The 24,616-nt window shown below is 41.7% G+C and overlaps 1 protein-coding gene across 2 annotated transcripts in view; it reads left to right on the forward strand.

Annotated features, from left to right (window-relative positions):
* Positions 1-3,055: 3,055 nt before the first annotated feature.
* The window catches only part of drd2b (dopamine receptor D2b), a 37,254-nt gene continuing 15,693 nt past the window's right edge, over positions 3,056-24,616 (forward strand). The window contains exons 1-2 of one of the 2 annotated variants that reach the window (XM_023816276.2): positions 3,056-3,483; positions 23,434-23,747. In XM_023816276.2, the coding sequence (XP_023672044.2) occupies positions 23,466-23,747 (282 nt within the window). In that variant the 5' untranslated portion in view covers positions 3,056-3,483; positions 23,434-23,465. Of the gene's footprint in view, positions 3,484-4,064; positions 4,100-23,433; positions 23,748-24,616 lie in introns of those variants that run through there. The other variant, XM_072702311.1, reaches the window with a different exon arrangement.

The following is a 24,616-nucleotide window of genomic DNA, read 5'->3' on the forward strand; positions in this document are numbered from 1 at the left end:
TCGCCCTTGCCAATGCTTAATCACCAGCTTTCGTTTTTGCTTAATGTATCGAACATCTGCGCATCTGAATAATGTGGAGGCAGTGCTCAGTCACACTTTCCAACAGATGAGTTAAGAACCCATGGTATAGTCATTTTATAAAAATTAGATTTCAAATGTTGTTAGCACTGCTTAAAATATTATGAAGTTACACCCTCCAGTCTTTTCTAATACAGCTACAGGAAAACATGTTGTAAATTCATTCGCCTCTTGGGTAACCAGAAGACTCCTATTAAGGGTGATTGCATGGTTTCCAGTCCACACTTTGCCTAATGTATTTATGTTAAATCATGACTGGCCAAAGGTTAGATGGAATTGGTTCTCATAATATTACCAGAACTAGTAAATTAGATTTTTAGGCCTAAAAGATATTAGTTGAAGGAGAATAAATGATTCAGGCCTCTGCTGCTTCGGAAATATAGTTAACATTGTTTTATCCTAAATGATTGTTCGTCATTATTACAGCTACCCTGTGTCTTTTTTTCAACTTTGCCTATAAAAATTAATTAGGCATGTTGTACATTTGCCCTGTAGCTGTAGTCTTGCCCTCATAAAAATCACCTTTCCAAATTTCTGCATGGAATGTCCTGCAATAAAAATTTGTCAGACTGAAACAGGAACGGACTGGGAAATGAAGTCAGGCTGGAGAATTCCTGCCCCCAGACCCCCCGAATATATTTAACTCCAGAGGGGAATAATTTTCCCTCCTTCCCAGTGAGCCACCGACCAACGAGCAGTCCCAGTCGCCTGTCCATCCCGGGACTGAAACAGGATCTCCCCCCTGAGAATTTCAAAGCCAGAATTGTTCCTGTAATACAAGCTTCACAGAGATAAAATGAGCTTACAACATCGTCCCAGAGATCCGTGAAGATTTTCAATGCATAATCAGTGCATAGTGACAGAACACCCTCTCCAGAATAGGTTTTCTTATTTTGTTGCCTAGTAAACACTTTTTCTCAAACTGACCCGTGTAATGAATATAGTTATGCTCTGAACCTGGGAGATTAAAAGTAGGCAGAGTGTGGATGAATGAATACGAGGATGAAAGAGGTGTGGAATAGGATCGAATATAATTTGGCCAATGGATATAGCAAATATTTGTTTAGGAATTTTTCAGGAGAATCCATTGGCCCATCTTCCAACTTCTTATCCTGTACAAGATCAGGTGTCACAGGGCACAAAGCAGATGAGGACCCTGGATGGGATACCAGTCCTTTCCATAAACCTGGACAAACGTGGAAATTAAGGACAAGTCAGAGAGACACATTCGCCCAACTGCATGTCTTTTGATTGGAGGGATTCAAACTGTGGAATTGCAGGGGCATAGCTGAGGAGGAAAGAACTGGGGAATTGTATGGGGGGGGGGGGTTGAGGTGGGGACAGACCAATTTTAAAATTGCAACATTAGCAATACTAATAATGAGAATAAAACATTTATTTCAGACCCAAATAGCATATATATTTAGGGGGGCAATGGAGGGGGCCATGCATGTTGTTATGGGAGCACTGTCCCCCTCCCCCCCAGACCCACCCCTGAAAATAGCCCTATCCTTCCTACTGATGCTGAAAGTTTTTTGGGGGTTTCTGTTTGTGTGTCTGTGAGGGGGTGGGGGTAGGAGGTCAATGAGGACAAGTATATAAACCCTAGAGCGGCCATATCAAAAAAAATATATATACTAAAAATTTGAACACCAATGCTTTAAAGTGTGCAAGGAAGCCTTGGTATGTGGAATATACAGATTGCCGCATACATATGGAAGGCAGACCTTGAGCTCCGTTTGATGTATAAGGCACAAGTGTTACGTACAGTCAGCATGCCGCACAATACTGAGCACAAGGACATATATCTATATCTATGTATATATATACACAATATGGTGCTGGTAAGTTGGTGGGTGGGTTCAGAGAGGTAGAGTTTATCAAGTGGTCTGATTGCACATAAATATGGATATTGTAGATGTTGGGGTATTGCATCAGAATGTTCGAGATCAGTTCTGTAAGTTCAGAAGTGTGATGGATGCGGGGTAAGAACTGTTCCTCAGCCGGGTTATGCGAGCGTACTGGGTTCTGTACCGTTTACCAGATGGCAGGGGTGTAAAAAGTTTGTGTCCAGGGTGGGTTGGGTCCTTGATTATTTTTTCAGCTCTGTGGCTGCACCGGGTGCGATGGATTTCTTCCAGTGATGGAAGCTGGGTGCCAGTGATCCGCTGGGCTGTCTTTGTGATGATGATGATGATCTAGGAGTACTAACGAAAAAATAAAAGTACAGCCAAGCTTGTTTTTTGACTTTTTTTCCAGATCCCCAGCTAGTAAACAAGGCGGTGCTATAGTCTCCCGCGTCCCGCGCCTTAAACGAGATGTGTGTTAGTACACGCTGCGGAACTGAAGGCTGCAGCCAAACGGCGCGACATTTGCGGTCCCGTGAATCATCAAACATGGTGGGGGGGGGGGGGACTTGGCAGAGAGACTTCTGTAAAAATCAAGGACAAGACAAGATGCAGGCAAGCAAAACGGAAAAGAAAAGAGAATGATATATAAACACCGCGGTATTATCGACTTCGGCGGCGCTGAGAGTGTTTAATTGATGATGTTATGGTTTACTGAACTTTGAATCTTGTTCACTCGCAAAATAAATATGACTTATGGTAATAATAATTACCATTAGGATTTAAGCATAAAATAGCAACAACGGCAATAACAAACAACAACAACACAAATGCACAACGGTATTAAAGCTTGTTCGAAACCATTGCATAGAGATTTACATACAAATGTGGCTGATTTAACTGGGCGAAACCTGAAAAGGATTGTTTAAGTGTCACTACATATACATTCCTATCAGAGAGCCTACACGTTTGCAGTACAATAAGAGTGTGGGTGAATATGCTGTTTCCATCTCGGGGGGAAAAAATAAAAAGCACGTTGTTACCACTAACCCTTTGCTCTCGGAAGGTTAGTCCTGTCCCTCCCACCCCTCCAGAGCCTTATTTTTTCCAGCGTCAGTCCTGCGGGAGCTGTCCCTTAGCTGGTGCTGATCGAGCCTCCAACAAGGAGCGCACGGCTACCATAAAAGAAGATATTTTGCTTTTTGGCAGCAGAAGAGTGTGCAGCGCCCACTCATACGCATCAGTAGGAGAAAAAACTAGGCAGAAATGTCTTTTCCTATTTTCTATCCACATCCATAAATCACACAAGATAACAGAGACACGTGTGAACAGTTGGGACTGATTATTCAAAGGCTGTTTGTACATTAAATACGGTTATCCAGGACATTGATTCAGCTAATGCGATAACCTTAAGTTTTACTGTTGTGGGGAAAGAAAACTCTTTGGTGACAAGGAAATGGGCAACTTAGGATGTGCTGACTTACGACGATGAAGTCCGGACAGTTGTGGATTTAACAGAAGATCATTGCCAGAATAGGTTGAATCTTATGGCTTGAAGGTAAGTGTTGTTCGTTTGTTAAGCTCTGTATACATCATTAAATGCAACGATTATATCGGGAATGCACTGGATATGTAAATTTTAGCATTTACGTTTAATTTCAATTTTATGTTTACTTAGAAAAAGAACTTACTGGTTGTGTGTAATTCATTTCAGTGAAAATGCACCCGATAATTACCCACTGTTTGTGTAAACTGCGTTTCTTTTGATTTCTTGCTAAGAGGTAAAATTAAATCGCGGAAATTACGGCACTGGAGCTAAAGGTGTTCACAGGTGTTGTCCCATTAAAATCACTCTCAGAGAGATATGGCGTCTCAAGGCGTTTCAATGGCTCTCCGGCGCTCAGAAGAAAGACCCGTCGGAAAAAAACTCTCCTATTCAATTAAGTTGCTATCAACATTTAGTCTGATTTCCTTTGCGTGACACTGAGTTTGAGGGGGATCTCCGTTTTAATCAATATTCAGGGTAACTCTATACTCTATTTATATCGCCTTGACCCTTTAAGTAAGACGCGTTTTAATGCTGTTTGTCACCGTGTTTTGCATATGCAGAACGGAGGAAGCTTGCGGGTTTAACTAAATGCAGATTAGCAGTTTTCGGTGGACATTTTTCCGTGGTAAGTTTCCCTCCATATGCGAAGTGCGTCTGTTACAGAGACTCATTTGCGGATGTCAGGAATTTTGGTAGTAGGAGATAGCCTATTCTAACTTCTCCGCCAAGTTTTTAAAATTGTTATTATTATTATTTTGATATATTTTTTTGCCCGTTACATCCGTGATCAGCCGTGAACCGATGACATGCGTGCCTCACATCAACGCGAACTTAACGGAGCTGGTCATTTCCATGAGCCTGCCCTTATTTGCCTTCATACCTTATATCGACTCGTAGTGGGTCCATTAAAATAAATTTCCCAATATACGGAACAAAGCATTATCGACTAGAAATTGACACAAAATGTCGATTTATCATTGGGTTGCACAACATGCATGCGTTTTGTTTTTCGGTTTGTTTAGAAAATACGCACGTTTAGGGCACGTTGATTGCGGTTTTTCGTCTTGTTCCAGCTCTTCAAAGAACACATGTGGAGCAATCTGCCTCACCCCCCTCCACCTCATACACACACTTTATAATCGTTTCGACCCTTCTGTCAGAAACCTGGTAGAAGCAAAATAAGAGCAATTAGGCTACTAATAGAAAATAATGAAAATTATTACAAAACAGTTTTAAAAATCGTATCGTCAGGTAAGATCGACTGTTAAACGCAAAATGTGTCACTGTATGGCATCAGGCCTACTTACTTGCAAGATGTTATCGTTTCCGTCATTTGTTTTATAATTATGTGCATCGCGTTGTATGTCGAATATGTTTACGAAATATAATATGTTTCTTCTGCTACTTAAACTCTTTTACAAATAGTCCAATTATTTGTAATTATTTGGATGTGCTTTTGGAATCCACGTTTGTTATCACCACCTAAACGGATAATCGTGCAAAGTGACATTTGACATCTGGTATATTTTTTATCAGAGGTTTTTGGTTCGTGTGTCCATTTAACATCCTATTTGAGTCAGATTTACTGCCTGAACACTCCCCTCTGATCGGTGTGATAGTCGTCGAATAGCCTAAGCAGGGGCAATAAACATATCCAGCATGCCTTCTGTGTTGGAAAAACTTACACCAAAACGTGGTTCTAGCACAAGGTTTGTTTGTTGGTTCACTCTGTGTAGCAGGACTCCATCTCCTTTGTTTTCCAATAGCTATATACTGTAGGTAGGAAAGCTTAACAGCTGATTAACTATTTAGTGCATGAGAGACCAGGTATCGGCATTCCTTTGTGCTACTGCGCTACTTATAGATTTTTACCGCAAAGTGATAATTCCAAGCCAGAGCCTCTGTTGGGGGTAAAATGTTTTAACTGGGGTTTATCAGACTTACAATCAGCAGCCTAACTGTTTTTTTAACCGGATAAATCCACATCTGCAACTCTTGGGTGAAAGTTTGCTCATTGGTTTTCAGGCAGTTCTAAAGAAAAACTAATGAGGTGTTATTCCGCCATGTGGATGTTTTCCAGTTTGGATTGGGACGGACGTAGAGGAACATAATCATTATTTTACTCTGCCTTAGAGACTCAGGAAGCCTCGACGGTATCAAGGATAATTTATACACAGTGACCTTTGCTCACGAGATTCAAGGGTTTGTCACTAGTAGAGGCACAAGTATGGAGTCTGGGGGAGTAAAATTGCACGTCTGGTGATTTAATGAAGTCAGCCTCACATAAGCACGTGCGGCCATGATGTCTGTCGTTCCCTAAATCTAATTTTACATAAGGGTCAAATCAACTAAGGTGAAAAAAAATGTATAAAAATAACATAAATCACATGAGACTTTCACATGCATGAATTAAAGAAGTTCCATAACAGAAGCTGCTACAAAGTTAATCAAAACCTTTCAACAAAAACTGCGTCTTCATCTGAATGCCCTGTTTGCTTTTTTCCCCCTCCATCATGGAAAGAAAGCATGTGCTTTTGGCTGCTCAGGGGCAGAATAAAACCCTTTAAATGCATCAATTTGACATGCTAGCAAACACAATTTGCCTCGCAGCCACAAAGTCTCAGTCAGCATCTGTTTCCTTGCATCCCCCTAACCTTTATGTGACTCGGGGTCGTTTCCATGTACAGTGGGCAATTACGGTGCAACTGACCAAGATTAATGCCTCACATTATAATCATAATCAAGACTACGTAAATCACCACCTCTACAATAACACACTTAACCATGGATTTATCTAACGAACCATAGCAGCGCATCAACATCTAAGCCTGACTTAACTGATCGCACAAAACCGTTCGGTAAGGAGGTAGGGGATAGCCAACTAATTAAAACAGTAATTAGTATTAAATAATTAATACAGATCAATATTTATTAATAGATTGTTACTTCCCATTAGTAGATAATTTTGTCCATGTGTATGTAGCGAAATAGCAAAAAACAGTTCATGGAAATATTGCTTAAGTGTATTCACAGGGGCGTGAATTGAAGGCAACAGGACTTCTTCTTCAATTTCTTGAAGACATTTCACCTCTCATCTGAAAGTCTTCTTCAGTTCTAAAAGTCTGATGGGGAGTTCCAGGTATTTATCCTCTAGCGGGGTTGTCCCGGATGCGGTTCCAGTACAAGATTTGTTCAAGCCCGAAAGATTATCATGTCCTGGATGAATGAGAACCTACACAGACATATGTTTAAGCGTGCAGACGTGTTTTGGCACAAAGCAGTACTACACAAATATGAAAATTCGTCAGAAGATCTGAGTCATTTCAGACAGAGGGAAAGATAAGTGTTCCTTCTTACTGGTTACTATATCGGTCCGTGTCGCGTCAGGCCAGGCGGTGATTGACAGCACACGGTAATCCCACCATTACTGCGTTTCAAAGCCCCATTTCCCCCATCACTGCAGCATGCGAAAATCATCAAAAGAAAGACATTAGCTTGCCGATTATAAAGAGCATAATGAACAGAAGAGCTCCCACACATCGACATATAAACATGTAATTGATCTTAATAGGTAGCCTCAGTGAGTAATAGTTTCAGTGGTAAGAACAATGAGGAATGCATTTATTTCCCAGATAGTTTCACCCAAGGGAATACAGAAGTGAGAATGAATCTGCATTACCAAAGCAATTGGGGTAACTCAAGGAACCAGCTATCATATGATCATTGTGCGGGTCGCAGGATGAAAACCCAGGACCTTTTGGTGATGTGTGCAAATTCTTAACCCAGAGAGATTCACACAACAGCATAAGGAGAAAATTAATTATGAAGATGGTTGCAACCAAGAGCAGTGTTTGCTACAGAAGTCATAGCTGAATTAGCTGAGATGTGCTGAAGGTCAGAACATCCAGCGTTAGTGGAGATGTACTGAACGTCAGGACATCTAGCTGTGGTGGAGATGTACTGAACGTCAGGACATCTAGCTGTGGTGGAGATGTACTGAACGTCAGGACATCTAGCTGTAGTGGAGATGTACTGAACATCAGGACATCTAGCTGTGGTGGAGATGTACTGAACGTCAGGACATCTAGCTGTAGTGGAGATGTACTGAACGTCAGAACATCTAGCTGTGGTGGAGATGTACTGAACGTCAGGACATCTAGCTGTGGTGGAGATGTACTGAACGTCAGAACATCTAGCTGTAGTGGAGATGTACTGAACGTCAGGACATCTAGCTGTGGTGGAGATGTACTGAATGTCAGAACATCTAGCTGTGGTGGAGATGTACTGAACGTCAGGACATTTAGCTGTAGTGGAGATGTACTGAAAGTCAGGACATCTAGCTGCAGTGGAGATGTACTGAAAGTCAGGACATCTAGCTGCAGTGGAGATGTACTGAAAGTCAGAACATCTAGTTACAGAACATTTTTGTATAATTGAACACTTAAACTGGCTTTGACTTGTCATCTGAAGTCCTATGTGTCAGTGTATCTTGAAAATGGTACTTCAAGGTTATTTCAGAATGACTAACTTACTGAATGGATGTTTTTGATCACTATACCCTTTAAGAAAATGTATAGCCAAACAATAATGGGTTTAAAACCAGGCATACGTTTGGTAACCTCTTTACACACAACAAGATTGCGAGGAAAGCGTGTGGATCATGCACAGCTGATTGCATGCTTTTACAGAGTGTTCAATGAACATTTAGGTACTTTTTAATTTCTTAATTTTCAATACTGATTTGTGGACCAATTTCTGTACTGATTTGAGGAAAAAAATGTGTATAAATAACAACATTAACTAACATCAGACAAATAGCCTAAGACAAACCATATCTATGTATTTCTGAGAATATGCAAATAGAAGATGCATAAATAATGAAATATGCCTGGAAAAAATGGGCCTGGCTGGTTCTGCTATGTGTAATTTTTTTTTCTATATATTTCCAGCATGTTCCTGCATCAAAGAAGTTCTGAAAGATATGAGGGAATTTAAGCCTTCTGTAGAATTAAGTAAATTACTGTTTTACTACATATGAATTTGATATTTGAATACAAAATACCTGAGGGATAATGAATTCTGACATATACTGGAAATTCCATATATTTAAACAATCATGGTGTAATTATTTAAAAGTTTTGACAGCCAGAATAAATTAAAGACTGGTTGTCTTTACCATGAAGTTTTTTGAAAGATGGGCAGAGATCTAAACCACTGATATTTAACACATTATTCCAGGCCATACAGGTTAGTAAATCTCACTCATACCATTGGCTGTGTTGTGTTGTACTTTCTGTATGACAAAATAGTTGAGCGTGGCTTCATCAGGTAATCACACGATAATTTTTGCTTCCTAATAAAATAGTTGGCGGCGTCTGTGCTGGTGTAAGATGACTAATCGATGGATTTATGTGCTAGAATGAAAGTAACTCGACAGACAGGGCAGGCAATCCCCAGAAGTGGGCCTCTGGAATAAATCTTTAAGTGTATGTGGAAAAGGATGCTGTCAGTAATTGGGGGCGTAGACGGGCAAGAAGCAAACACGGGAGAGTGTGCACAAAAACAACGAAGGCTCTGCTACGACGGTAAATTATGTAGAAAACTGGCTGCTATGCAGAGTCTGCTCCGAGCAGGCCTTCGCTTACGTTTTAATTTACGTTTTATTAATACCTTGCCGTTCAGAAAGTCACTCTTTTTTCCGTGGGAAGTGGACGGCGGCCGTGAGAGATGCGGTTGTTAGGGAACGGCATCAGCTGCGGGGCTTAATGAGCTCATCTGAGGCTTGTTACCGGCCCTGTGGTCGCAGGCCTGCCGCGAGAAGCCGCCGCTGGGCAAGATCCCCAACCGCCAGGGCCGGGTGAGTGACGGCCAGGGGGTGGCAGGGGGAGGACGACGGTAAAATTACGCCTGTCAGGGCTTGGGTGACACAAAGACACTTTCAAGCCTTTAGATGAGCCCCGAAATAAGACTTATTAAGAGCTTTCATGGAAGAATGAGCAACAGGAGGCCTGCATCTCCTCCTACAAGAACTAGGTCACCCCCATAATTGTAATCACTGGGCTTGAAAAGAGCGTCACTGATTTTTTATTTTTTTTTCCAGTGATCAAATGGGAGCTAGGTGAGGGGGGTTGGGAGTGGAGTGGGGCACGACAAGATTGCTCAAGCACATCCTCGGAATCACAGGATCAATTATTCTCGAGTATGGGGGTCGATGGCCGACGAGAAGTCGAGTGGTCCGCGTGTCGGAAGCCAATCAGACGCAAGAAGCTTCCCTTCATCAGACCTGGCACTCTGTACATGTGCCACGCTTGAGTAATCAGTGGTAGCTTCTTACAGCTTCTCCTTCTAATGAGTTATCTAGGTTATTTTTTTCTCCAAAATATATACATTTTGAGCCGTCTTTGTTGTTTCATGTGGTGAAGCCTTAGTTCAGCCAGGAATGTTGCCGGAATTGGCACTTTCTTACCACACAATGGCCGATTCTGACGGCCAGGGAAGTAGGAACTATAATTTTGCTTCATTTATCCCCCCCAAAAAAATAGACCATTACATTTAAGTTGTGCCCCCCAATATCAAACTCTATCCTATGCCGTTGCTCACGGCAACAATCTCGGAAGCGCTGACAGGCCGGCACACTGTCACGCGAAACGTTCATCGCCCGCAGCTGCTAATAACACCGCTAGAGCCGCGCCGAATGTTTTCCCCGCTCCCGTGTGCTGCTTTGTCAAAAAAAGGCGAACGGAACCGTACACTCCCGCGGCTCGAGCTCGCGGCCATGTCAAGTCCTCCACAGTTTGGTTCCTGTGAGATTCTAAACTGCCATCGCTATAGAAACAGCAGCTCCCATCTCATCCAACCAAGAAGTACCACTTTGTGTCTGCATACGATGCTCTTTATAAGATTGCGAGGTGCCGGAGGAGGTCGTGGCCTAATCGAAGCTCTCATTTCCTCTTTCCTCCTTCCCCATTTAGCTCCTCTTAGTCCCACCTCCGCCCACCCCCACCTCCTCTTTAGCTCTCTTTAATTTTGTCAGCCGATTTTGCAGGTGTTCCCACAATAAAGTGTAGGCTTAGGACTGAAGTAATGCTGAAGATTCATTTCAGCCAGCGATGTGAGACATGGTGAATGCACTGTTAGGGAATGATTTCTAATTTCTTAATTCATGCTCTCCGCCTTATGTGAGCAGAGAAACTTACAAATATCTCCTGGCTGTTGTTTAGAGGACTTGAGCTCCGCATTCTGCATTTTCTGAATTCACTTCGTATCTTCAATCCCATCTTAGTTAAATGTTTGAATGCATAAAAAATACATCATTCTCTACTCTCCGTGCATTTCCACAGGCAGACTCAAAGTTTGTGGACAGATCAACCAAAAGTTAAATGTCAAGAGTGTCGATGCATCTCAGGATTAAGAGAGATGACAGGCAGTCCTTTACCTTAACGGCAGATAGTGGAATTTATGACTTTACTGTATGTTTTGTTGACGTTAGAATACTTGGTCTAAGGTTTGGAAAAATCCTTTGATTTTGTCATCTTCTGGCTATATATCTGGACAAACAATCCCCTACACCTTCTCGATGTCTCACGTTTCCGGAAAGGATTCCATAGCAACAATAATGCATTAAGCAGAGTGTGGGACCTGCTTCAGCTGGGATCCACTTGACACAGGGAAGAGAGGAAGCAGTACAGCCTTTGACACTAGACGATGGATGCAGGGACATGAGCATTGACCTTGGGCAGGGGGTCTGGGTTGACGGGGGCTGAGAGAAAAGTATTAGGTCAGTTTGTATTGATTTATATTATATTGATGAATGCATTCTATAATTACTTTACCTTATATAATAAGGTAATGTATAGTGCCATTTCATATAGCAACCAACACGTACTCTGCTCTCACCAATGTATCTTCAACGTGTGTTTTTATTTTCTATTATTGTTGCACAAACAGAGGTGCCAACACAATTTTGTTGTACTAATCACAATGAAGGTCTGTTATATTATTGGCAACTGGTTTCAGATGAATGAAGCGAGTTGTCATGTGACTGAACCTCACTCCCGGATGTTACCCCCCCCCCCCCAGACTTACTTTGAGTTTTAGACCTTGACATCCTGTGTGCTAACATTAGGACGAGCAGTGAGGCTCCCTTTGGAATAACACCTGTCGTGGTGAGACTGCAGCCCAGACTGACGGCGTTCAGGATGAGCGTTCAGATGCCTCCGACGTATCTGACAGCTGTGTGTGACTCTGTCCATGTTCAGCCATCCCGCCGTGTGACAGGTTACCAAAATGGGTACAAAATGTACAACTTGCAGTTGACTTAACAGAATTTCGAATGCAGCTCCTACATTATTTTTTTGACTGAATACAAATATCATCCCAGGTTCCTATAGGTAAAATATGAGAGAAACCAAATTGTTGAGGCAGGCATAAGGCTGGCAGGTAGAAGCTCTTCTCCTCCTCAAACTGTGCTCCTTCTTCCTTCTGAGATGCTCTCCGAGGACATACTGCTCCCCCCCTCCCCAACAGCCCTGACATGGAGAGATAAACCTCATGCTGTCAGGTAGGCTGAGCACCTAGAAACCCTTTTTCACACATATAAAATCCTCCGTGTCTTTCTACAAACCTGGTCAACGCGCATGAAAAGCCGCAGTCGTTAAGTGGTGAGACACATCAATAATGACTGAAATGCATTTTTTAACTGAAAGATCTTCCTTCTAGAACCAAAACTGATGAAGCCTGGACTTCATTATGAATCATCCACCAACATGCGGAGTCATGAGGACGGGGAGATTGGGGGAGATTGGGGGAGACTGGCAGCACCTTTGACGTTAGATGTTTTGATTTTTTGTTTATTTTTTGACTGCTGCTTTGTTCATCCATAACAGAGATTTTAACAGATTATATTTCATTGTCTCCAGACAATGGAATTCCAAATAGACTTGAAGACAACACTGTTTGTACTACAGGGGTGAATCCCAGGCATTTTTGAAAAGCTCTGCCGACCTCACAGCAGTTGTTATTGCATTGTGTGGCCTTGAGGAAATGTACATTCATCTTTTTTTCTGAGATGATGTTTAATGTAGGAAAAATAAATATTAGATCAAGGTCCCCTTCATGCCTGAATAAGGTCTGTGTTGGTGGAAAAAATCGTAATGATGATTCAGAATAATTGTATCGCAATCTGGAGTGCTAGCGGTGAGGCGTGCAGAGGAAATGGGCGAGAGCGTCAAATCGGGAGACAGCGAGTCAGGATCTTCAGAGGTGTTTCCTTCACGGCCTGCCGAGGAGACGGATTTCCAGGGAGACGGCTTCACCTCAGAGATACTGAACTCCGGGCAATATGGGCAAGCAGTGTGCGTCGGTCAATTTGAGATGCAAGCCGGCTCAGCAGGAACTGCGAAGATAGTCATGAAGAGCGTACTCCATTTGTCACGAGGCATTTCACAAAGCATCGGGTTTCCCACAAAGCTTGTATAATACATATGAAATATACATGAATTATACCCCGGTCTAGCCTGACCCGCACATATAAGAATGAATAATGCACAGGCCACTAACATATTAATATTAAATTAATCGTATGTGCATTGGTCTCTAGCTCGACCTGTAAATACAAACGCCCAACACTAAACCCAATGACAGAAGTGTTTATATAATAAAATATACAGGTTCAGAAAAATCTCATTTGTCTGATTTATTTGAAATCCATTTCGTGAGAAACGATGGCATTGTGTAAAAAACACTCTTTTATTTTCTAGAGAATTTCTTGTCTATAATGGAAAAACCAGCAGGGGTCTTTAATGGGAAATGATGAGAACCAGATTACCAGGATCTTGCGTTCTGTATCAAGATGCAAAAAAAACCACAACATCCTAATGGATGACAGCCTGATGCTGACATTAAACTGCAGCCCATCTGGAAGGAGGGGGGTCTCATTTCTGAACCTCTATGAGAAAGATGAGCAGCTGTACCTGTCAGTTGTGTTCGGGAGACCGGGTAAAAAGCTCACCGCCCTCGGCAAGGATTTTGCATGCTTTTACATTTTGCCTCCCATAGTAAATCACCGGAGAGCAGGTGTGATTTCAGAGACTCTGTGACACCCCCCTCTGGCATGGGGCACAGGGTTTGGGCCCACTGGCCATTTTTAATAAGCAATTTAATTTGAATTTGGGTTTTAGTCAGAAATATGTGATATACAATATGTAATATAGAATTGTTATGTTAGTGACTGGTGTTTGAGTGTGCCCTGCCACAGGCTGGTACCCCATGCTGGACTGTACCCTGCCTTCCTCCCACAGTCTCTGGGATAGGCTCCGGACCTTCCCGCCCCCCCGAATCTGAATAAGACAAGCAGATTCTGAAATTGGGTGGATGGATGGATGGATGGATGGGTGGGAGGGTGAACGGATGGATTGATGCGCAAAGTCAATGAAAGAAAGTAAGTAAGGAAAAAGGAAAAGCAAGAGCTGGTTTTCAAGAGATTGTACCATTAAGAAGTTCCAACCGTGTGGAAGGACATTGACGGGCAAATAATCAACGATGGAAGAAAGACAGAGGTTACAAAGATAAAGAGAAGACTTCTGGAACAGAGGCGACTATAGGACTTTTATACTGGGGGGGGTGGGGATAAGGGGGGGGCATAATTTATACAGATGGGCAATGGCGTCTATACAGATGTCACTTTGAGCACTGCTCGGCATGATCAGTAATTCAGTCCAACAATATATATTCTTCTTCACAGCTAACTAATATTGTGGTGCATTTATTACATATGACAATGGTAGCAAATGTCTTGTTATATCTGTTGCTCCTAACAGTCTGCCTTTTGTACCCGGCCGGTCAGTGTTATGTTTAGAATTTGGAAAAGCTTGTATTGGAATTAGTGTCTGCATGGGTGTAATTTTTTTTTTTTAATTCATATTTCTGTATTTCGGCCTGATATAAGTCCGAAAATGTAGCCCGGGTGATCCCTGTCATGTCATGCATGTCCTGATTTGCCCCCATCCTATGCATCAGGGGGCATCTGTCAGGGGTGGGACACAGTCATTCTGGGGTAGTGCTGGAAGGAGGGATTCTCCCAAGGTGACCTTTGACCTGTGATGCAATAACAGCAGGCTGTTCTGTCGCTCTGGAGAGACAAGGGTTCAGAGACCCATCTGGTGACTGTTTGCCCCGTGGTCTTCACCTAATATGTGCTGGGCCTTTGTGCAAACGCCATAACAGATGTGTGCACACATCCTGCCGCCCATAGAACATGTATGACATCAAAGGATTTTAGCATATGGTTAGAGAAAACCCACGAGGCAGCTCTCTCTGCACATTCACTATTACAGGAAGCTTTTTCTCCTTTACAAATCATTATCCGTAGATCAGACAGGGGCGCTAGGACAGAAGAGCTGGGAGTCTAGACCCGATTTTCGAAACTTAATAAGTTTTCACTGCCTGAGCACCAATTTCATATGAATTTTTTATTGTCATAATATTGAGACTGTTTTGCGCAGCAGAAGTAATGTAGTTAGAATTATTGAAATCACATTTCCTCTATTTTCTGACACTTACGAGAAAGGAAAGGCAAAAAATTATATGGAACAGATTCACAGGTTCGGATATTACATTTAACTCCAGTTATTCATGGAAGATTTTGTAATCCTGTAATGCATAAAACTCACCAAAAAGAGACAGTAGGCTGTATGTGATTAATGCTAATGCTAATGCCTTCAGCTGTCACCCGGCTGCATCACGACATGGCTAACTCTCACTTCAGTCCTGACGGGAATGTTTCAGGGTGAAGATATGAAGACACCCACAAATCTGAGTTGCCAATAGCCCTGATTTCCCCTGGAAAGTCAAGGAAAATGCAGGTGGGCCCTTTTGGGGGAGTGACACCATCTATCAGCCATGCGTTACCATCAACCAGGACAGTTGAGGAGCCATAAATCATGAGTTGAGGCACAATCACGCTGCTCCATCCCATGCCAAGGGCAGATTCCCCTATTTCTGGGTCCAAATTGACAGTCACTGCAGATTAGCATGGAAATTACACAGGGATTAAATGACATTTATGTAGCTGGAAATTATTGAAATTTAGTAATTCCACGCAAGTGCCTTCTACAGCAGGCTTTTAACATGTGGGCTTGCTGTTGTAACTGTGCGAGCCAGCAAGTGGACAAACAGCGATCCAGCCAGGAAGTAAGGTAAAACGGGGATTTATTCTGACAAACAGGTAGCACACGAGACGAACGTCAATGACAGATCTGGGGAATACTGACTCAGACGCGGACTAAATGCACAGGACAGGCTGAACATAACAGACAACAGGTGATTACAATCGGGAAGTAACACGAGGTAACGAGGGGGGCGTGGCACACATGAGCCAGGCGTGACACTTGCAAGATTTCAGGTTCAGACTCTCACTGCATCTGCAGAATGTTGTCACAAGAGCACCTTGTTGTATTATAGTCTGGTGACACCCAATGTGAAATATTAAAGCAACCAAAGGGAAGCCGCATCACACTCATGGGGGGAGGGGGAGGGGGGCAGGTTATTTTTACACCTGTTGATGTGTGGCCGATATTCGAATGCGAAAATGCTTCCATTTGACTTGATTAATGAGGTATTCAGTGCTGTAATGATTTATTCAGTGCTTAGGGTTTTGGCTGTATTCATAGACATTCAACACGGGCCCTGTCTTCATAGATCGAAATTCTATATTCCTGTTTGTCAATATGTAAACACTGACTCCAATAATAATCACTAAATGATTGCCTTGGCAATGATAATCAAATGAACTGATTCATAGACAATATTATTGCCAATAAAACTGTGTTTGTCATTGCCTTGGCACATTATTACTAACTTTAAAATGAACTTTTAATTAATATTTCTTGTTTGAGCGTTCATTTTATAAAAATGTAGGGCATTGCAAACCAAAAAAAATCATCTTTTATAATCTTTTTTTCTCCATTTCATTTTCAGTCTTTATATTTATTCATGAAAATTAAATTTTAAATTAATTAAGGAAAAGAAGTATGCAGATTATTAAGAAGCAGAAATACATAGTGCAATTAAAATTAATCAAAATATGGGTAAAACAAATAACTTCCAAACATGATGTTTTTAAATGGTAAATTTGAAAATGAAGGTGTTGCTGATTGTCGATACTTCTTTGGAAAGAATTGTTTCTAAAATACATATATAGTTGCATTTTGATCCTTTGGTAAGATGATGCCATATGCGAACACGTATACAATCCTGCATTTATCATGCCGTACAACGTCTGCATATTTCCAGCTCATTTAAGAAGCACGATTAATTTGTGAGCATCCACGTCTTCGGACAATTTGCACTAGGCGGAGTGCTCCTCTCAGGAAGGGGTAATGGTTTGCCTGCTCTGGGGTCACAAAGTGATCGGCACGGTGATGAAGGAGAGCCTCTGTAGCACCTGTGACTTTCCAATTTCCCACTCGACTTTCTGGTCCATGCTAATGCAGCAACTGCAGGTGAATGTGGCCAAAAACACAAACAAGAAGACATTCACGGCATTCACCCATGTATCAGCAGTGCTGGAAATTCCCAATATGATCTGAGAACTGCAAAAGGCATGCAACTCTGAATACATACACAGATACACACATTGTTTTTTTGTTTACTCATTTATTTGTATCCTACAAATTCAGCTTAAAAGCAGACAGGTATTGGTCTAAATCATATATTGATTGCAAAAGGTGTGTGCAGGTTGGAGACAAATACTCTCCTTCAAATAAATCTGACAAAGACATTGTTTAGGGAACCATTTAAGTTAATTACTTTTCTAAGTGGTAGCCTGTTCTTCTTAATTTCTCTCCTATCTCTTTAAATTTAATGAAGGATCGCTTGCACCTATGAATGTCATCCCCTTTCATGTGTGTACCAGTGTCATTATTTTAACTGTGTGACCAGGATAGTGTGTCCCAGTTTGGCTGGATATCGACTTATCGAAGGAATCTGTCTGACTATTCTGAGCACACAGACCATGATGTTTCTCCTTCAAGAAAATCTCAAGCTTATCGAAACTAGGACCAGAAATGATGAGTCCAGAGTTTCCGCGGAAATGACCATGTACAGGGTTGGCCTAGAAGGGCTGAAATTTGAACTACAATCATATATCATATTTAAACTACAATTAATCATAAGATTGCATTCCATTGACTAGTTTTCACTAAAATGATGACCTTTGTGGTTTGTTTCCTCAGAGACATATAAGGAAATATATAGGCAATGCAACACATTAATTCGTAATTGGTTTAACCATTGGCCATTAGGTAAAACGTAGCATTAGGTAGCATTTTAGATGAGGGGGGAAAAGGGGGTCAACAACAGGGAGAGCAAGAGCCAACCAAGGAAATTGCCGAATTACGAAGACAGGCTTTCAAGGAGAATCTGTGGGCAGCCCCTTAATGTGACACAGCCGCAAAGGACGCCACTCTGACAAGTGCCGAGCGTAACTCTGTCAGGCACGCAGCACCTGAGATGTGTGTCTGGGCAAACCCCGTGTCTCCTATAACAGGCTGGAGAAGTGGATGCTTCTCAAGGATCTGGGAAATTCTGTGCAAATCACTAAAAAAAATACTCACCAGATATCTAACGTGAGTACGCAGTGACTACAACGAATCCCGTGTCGCCGATGTTCTCCGCATACCGATGTGGCTCTTAAGATGAAGTGCCCGGTTTCGTCGTTAGGTGGGGAGAGTCGGCAAATGCTCAGAGCAGATGCATTCCGGTATAGTAATGCTCTAGTTGGCATTCAAGTGGCTTTATCCGAGGTTAGCATGAATTCCCTCCCGGTCAGCAATGCATTTGTACTGTTACTCATTTGCTAAATGCATCGCCATGTTCTGAATTGCTGCAGCGAAATATTGAAAAGCAAAGCATGGCTGCATCTTCAGGGAACATGAATGAAATTTGTGTAATACTTTGAATAATCCTCACCCCCCGCACAGCAGCTCAGGATACTACAGGTGATTCTGTAGGATTACTTGCTAAACCGCAATTCGGGCACCAATGTTAAAAAGGCCACCCAATGAAATGGGGGCCCTGCTACGGCGTATTACATATTACGTCCTTCAAAACTATGGCGTTCGACTTTGCCGCATGGAGCCGAAGGTCCATCTCCGCAGACTGGCTACGAGAGAGGTGGCTCTGCTGTTACTGACGCGCTTTGCTGAGGGTAAAGATGGACATTTGCATTCTTGGAGTCGTGAGGACGTGAAGATCGCCAAATGAGCAATAATAACATCAGAGCAATAATGGCAAATGAACAAAACAATCTTCAGAAAAAACCTGAAGGTGCAAAGCCAGAGTCCATTGGGGTCTATGATTGACTCGAGTATTTCCTGCTCATTTCTGTCAGCTTGGGATATTGTCAAAGCATGAGGCTCATGATTTCCTGCATTAACTGAAAATATAAGATGTTTATTAAAAAGGAAATAGTCTCAGAGTTTCAAAAGCAGAAGTGTAACTGAAAGCAGAAAGTTATTCCCAAGTGCAAATTGTTTTGTGAACTCTAGCTTAAGGAATTGCTTAACATTATTTATCAGTCATGTACTGTAGAGCATCTGCATGTTACTTGAAAACAAAAGAACAAATGCAACTTTGAAGTAGAATGTCGGGCAAATTTTATAATGCTGTTGACCAGTAAGGATGTAAGGATACACTCAACTCTCAACTTCATACAATTCATGATTCTGAGCTCACGATACGATTTTCTCACGATTTTTTAGCAGAATGAGCTGCAGACAAATTTATTCAAAAATATTCCTTTATCTTTCTAAACTATCCAAAATGTGTCCTCTTCTTAACAGTGCAACTGAAATTGAAAAAAATACTGTTTTAAAAAAATCCCAAATCAAAATAAGTGAATAAAAAAAATCTTCAAATAAATAAACTAAGGCTTGCATGTGCAGCTTTTCAGCGTGTTTTGCCCTTTTAATAATCTTCGCTCAGCTCACTGTGGTGCCGGTCTTCTGTCGAGTTGAGCTACTTTGTCAAGTTAGGCTACCGCAGTGCTAATCGATAGCCCTAACCCTTACCCTAACCCTAACCCCCCAAAAACCCCTAAAACCCTTACCTTAACCATAACCCTAACCCCTAAAACCTAACCGTAATCCTAAAACGGAGGAACTGCACATGCGCAGAAAGGTTCGATAGTAAGTCTTGATAGGTAGCTCAACTCGTCAGAACACCGGTGGACATGCTGAAGCATGTTCCTTTGCTATTTGTGTATGTTACCAAAAACTGATGCATACACAGTGACATCTGACGTGGAACTCACGTCGTGAAATCAAATGTAATATCACACCAGTTTTTCTGTTAAAGTACTGTGAAGTATTCCTAAAGTATAGCGATTCATTTTCTACATCAGCCGGTTTAAATCGTCATACATTCACATCGATTTTTAACCGATTCGCGATTCATCGTTACATGCCTACTGTTGAACTAGGGTGACCAACTTTTGCACCGGGGGCAGGACGCAAAGAGAGGCGTCAACGCAATGCAAATAGGCACACAGAAAATATTCTGACTAGAAAGCAAAGGAAACAAACAAGAAACAAATCGAAATCCCAGAAATTTCAGGCATTTTTAGGTCCCAAAAAAAGAGGACATGTCTGGGAAACAGAGAACATATGGCCACCCTAGTTAAATGCCATATCGCTGCTTTCTGAACGAATGAACACATATAACAACTAAAGTTTTTTGGGGGAGGATACAATTTAGCCAGCAACAGAAACAAATAGTAGATTCTAGAATGATCTCAATCACTAATATAGTAACCTTCAAAAAAGCAGGTGTGGTGATTCATTATCGAAACCTTTTCATCAGTGGCACTCATTACCAGCACATCTTGGGACTATTCTTGACTTCAGTCATCCGCCCTTGTTTTATAACTCAGTTTTTCTCTAGACTCTAAGACGGTCCCAGTTTTTGCGACCCCCCCCCGACTCCCAGGGAATTGGGAGAGGGTAAATACACGGAATGTCTGGGGATCCCTGAGGACTGGTTTGAGAAAAACTGCTATAACTAACTGCTTCTTCAGCAGAAACATTTCCATAACTTGTTTTTATACCCCACTGTAAGAGTAACCATCTCTGATCATGTTTCTCCGACTTAATGAATTAATCTTGAGAAGAGCATTAGTGTAAATTAACGCAGTTGACCTTTGTGTTCTAAACACTCACTGCCTCCATTAATAACATAACATTTTAAGTGGCTACAAATTCTTTTGATGATGGATAATTTACACCGACGAGAGGCTGGTTTTAAGGATGACAGTTCTGTTGCTATTGCTGTTCTTGTCAAAGCTAATCCAGTAACATTTAATGCCCTTAATGTTATCATCACCAGACTCTGTACATTCAGAGTTCAGTAACTGGCTCAGATCTTGCTACTTTCAATGGTGCAATGAAGCCACATTTATTTAATCATACATCCTTCTTTTTAAGGCCCCCCTTTGGATCATAGTGATACTTAATGACCCCCCCCCTCCCCGGCATTGTTAGGTCCGATTACTTGGGGCTATAGCCCCGAGTATTTTAAGCCTGCCCTGAGTATTTTACCCCTGATGCCAGTCTTTCTTCAAAAAAAGTGAAAGTCAAACCCCAGGTAAACCTGACTTAGTCTCTGGCTCTTTTAATAGCTAGAAACTCTCCTGGTGGCCTCACTACTATTTACACGTCAGTAGTTTTGCACACCCACCCAGGTTTATACCCATAAACGATTAATCGTCTACATCAAAGACCTGAATTTTAATCTATTAATGAACAATGAGTGGCTATTAACGAAAGCAATTAAATATACAAATGAGATTTGTTATGCAATGATTCTGAATTGGATTTTGCCTGTAATTTGAAAAATTAAAGACCAATTTAAACTCTCCAATATTTATCCTTAACTACTGAGCTGCAAAATGTTCATTATAAATTTATAGCATTGCATTTCCTGTTGCATTTTAAATCACTGTGACTTGCAGAGCCCTAACTAGCACAGATTCATTTGCACCATTTTGCATAGGTATCCTTAGTCCAAAGCACTGATGCTCTCTGACTTATCCTTGCTGTGTGTGTGTGTATGTTTCCGTAGGCCCTGCATTTCCCAGGATGCATTGCTGTGACCTCAACTTGATAAGGGCTCATTGAGAATAGATGGATGGAAGAATAAACTTCCCATTTAAAATGTTTGATTGTGACAATTAACCAATAAGTAATTATATCAAATTAAAATGCAGGGATTATGATTAGGATTATTATTTGGAGCCTAATTCTGATCCTCATTGTGCAGTGAGACGGCAAACAGGGAGTTTGGTGTAGAAAGGGCAATTAGAGGTTTGGAAGGGCAATACCCATTTAGTGGAGGTTTTGTGTGTTCACAAATATTTCAAACAAATTTACTATTGACCTGAGAGCTTTATCTGGCAATGAAGATGATTGCACGGCCTGACATCTCTCATTCTAAGTGGTAATGTCTGCATGATAGAAATCGCGCCTGTTTGCTCCGTAAATTTCAAAATCAATACAGCAAATACTGTCTGCCAATTTGACAGAGAATTCAATGCACTTTAAGCGATGGAAGCCAGTAATGACAATCCATGGAAAGAAAGGTTGGAACTTTAAACACAATGGGCTGAAGCTGCTATCTGTTATTTGAGCAAAGCAAGCAGGCTGCCGGGTTTATGCCTTTGAGTTTGTTAACCCCCAGAAGGTGCTGCTTGCACCATTATGTTTCTGATAAAGTATGTAGCATTGTGTGGCTTGCTTATATCCATCCAAGCTGTTTCCAAAACTAATTGTCGCTCCATGAAGGAATGACGATCCACTTGCAGCTTACATGTATGGAGAACTTAGAATTAAAGCCCATAAACAAAAGGGACCATTAGAGATATAACAAAAGCAGGTCAATAAAATAAGAACTTAACAGGCTAGAACTTAAGCTGTGGGGAAAACTATTACCAAACACACACACACATTCAATAGCTGACAAAGGAACACAGACTAGGCAGGAAAATATACACACATAAGTAACAAGTAAGTATTTAAACAGTCTTCACAACCACACAAGCACTGGGAACTCAGATACTAGAAGATGCAAGAAAAACAGGAGGCAGATATGAACTAGGGTAGACTAAGGACCAAGACACTGACGACAAAGAAACTTAATTCACATAGGGTTGACAGATTCCAAGGATACAAATACCCAGAATGACCATGGGGCGGCCTGGGGAAATGGGGAAACACTATGGATAGTGAAAGGTGCAAAACCCAGAGATAATAATGGGATGGCTAGTGACACCTGCTGGTCAAATAAGGAAGCAATGGACAGAACAGCACAATGCAGGGACCCGTCCAGACACTAAAATAAAATAGAGCTGGAGTCACATTCTTATATATGACAGATTAATTCATATCAACATCTGCTGAAAGATAAACCAGAATATTGGTGAGAAGGTCACTTACATGCGTGTAAATTGATGCACATGATCTAGTCCAGGGGTGGGGAACCTGTTCCATGGAGGGCCGGTGTGGGTGCAGGGTCTTGGGATGGCCTCTCCATCAGCCAATAATAAAGCAGGGGTTCTCAACTCCAGTCCTGGGGACCCACTGTTATTGGCTGATTGAGAGGCCATCCCAAAAACCTGCACCCACACCGGCTCTCCATGGATCAGGCTCCCCACCCCTTATCTAGAATGTACTTTCAAAGTTTAGAATCAAATATCAAATTGCTTGACTACAAGGTTACAATGAAAAAACAAATATGTATCTCGTATATTTCATTAGATGATGCAACATGATATAAATTTCATTGATCCCAGGGGGAAAATATAGAAATTTCCCTTACTTTGAAATACTGGAAGGTCTCACATAGGACTGGTTTGAGGAAAACAGCATAGCCCATGATGTGAAGCTAATTGTTCTGTTTCATGGTTTGCAGGTTCCATCCCAAGCCTCAGCCCTTCACCGGTCATGGATTTTGTCACAGAGTACAACTACAATGAGAGCTACAATGGCAACGGCAGCGAGGGCCTCAGCAACAGTACCGCCTGCGAACGGAAGCACCCCTACAACTACTACGCCATGCTGCTCACACTCCTCATCTTCGTCATCGTCTTCGGCAACGTGCTGGTGTGCATGGCGGTCTCCAGGGAAAAGGCCCTGCAGACCACCACCAACTACCTGATCGTCAGCCTGGCCGTGGCCGACCTGCTGGTGGCCACGCTGGTCATGCCCTGGGTGGTCTATCTGGAGGTGAGCATCTTCCATGAAGCCTAATGCTCATGCGCCTCTCTCCATCTTTCCATCCACCCATTTCCATAACCATCTATCCAGCAGGAGCGCCTGGTGCCATCTGGCCAAGATACAACATCTAAATGTAGCGGAGCTCCATCTTTCCAGTAATTCACTTTTGTTGAATATCTGACTCATGTATGGCCAAGTGTGTATAGAGGCAGTTTAATTTGAATAAAACAGAGAAAAACAAAGAATACCGCAATGCAGCTATATGCTTTAAAATAATTGACATTACATTAACATTTCGTTAGACTTATTGGACTGCAAGACAATGGTAATTATAAAGGGATGTGAGCCAATAGCAATCAAGGTTTTTATGGATATATGAAACTTTAATAATACTGCATACTGGAGTTTTAGCCTTAATTAGCTGCTTGAGAAAGAATATTCAGTTTACCATCAGATGAATAATACATAATGGGAGTGTTTTGGGGAATTGGTTTAAGATAAAATATGTAATCCGGCAAGATGGAAACAGTCTTGAAAACTATGCAACCTTCCAGTCTCATCTGTGAAATCAGAGATATGTGTTTTGGCTCGAGCCTTAAACTGAAACTGGAAGTGACACCAGTTACCTACAGACTTCAGTATGTCTCAGTGTCATCAAGGCAAAATCAAACTGATTGATTCCCGTGCTCAGATATTAAATGTCTTAAAGTTTTCATGCTTGTTCATTTTAGTAATTGTTAGTAATTGATTGTGTAATTAAGAGGAGAAAGTACACTGGATAACACAAATTAAGCAGAATAATCGTAAAGCTTAGTGCCGCCAGACAGAGTGAAAGATACACAATTAATGTGACATGCCATGTTTCTGCAGCCGACCCA

This window comes from Paramormyrops kingsleyae, chromosome 18, assembly GCF_048594095.1.
Source record: "Paramormyrops kingsleyae isolate MSU_618 chromosome 18, PKINGS_0.4, whole genome shotgun sequence".
In the NCBI taxonomy this organism is placed as follows: Eukaryota; Metazoa; Chordata; class Actinopteri; order Osteoglossiformes; family Mormyridae; genus Paramormyrops; species Paramormyrops kingsleyae.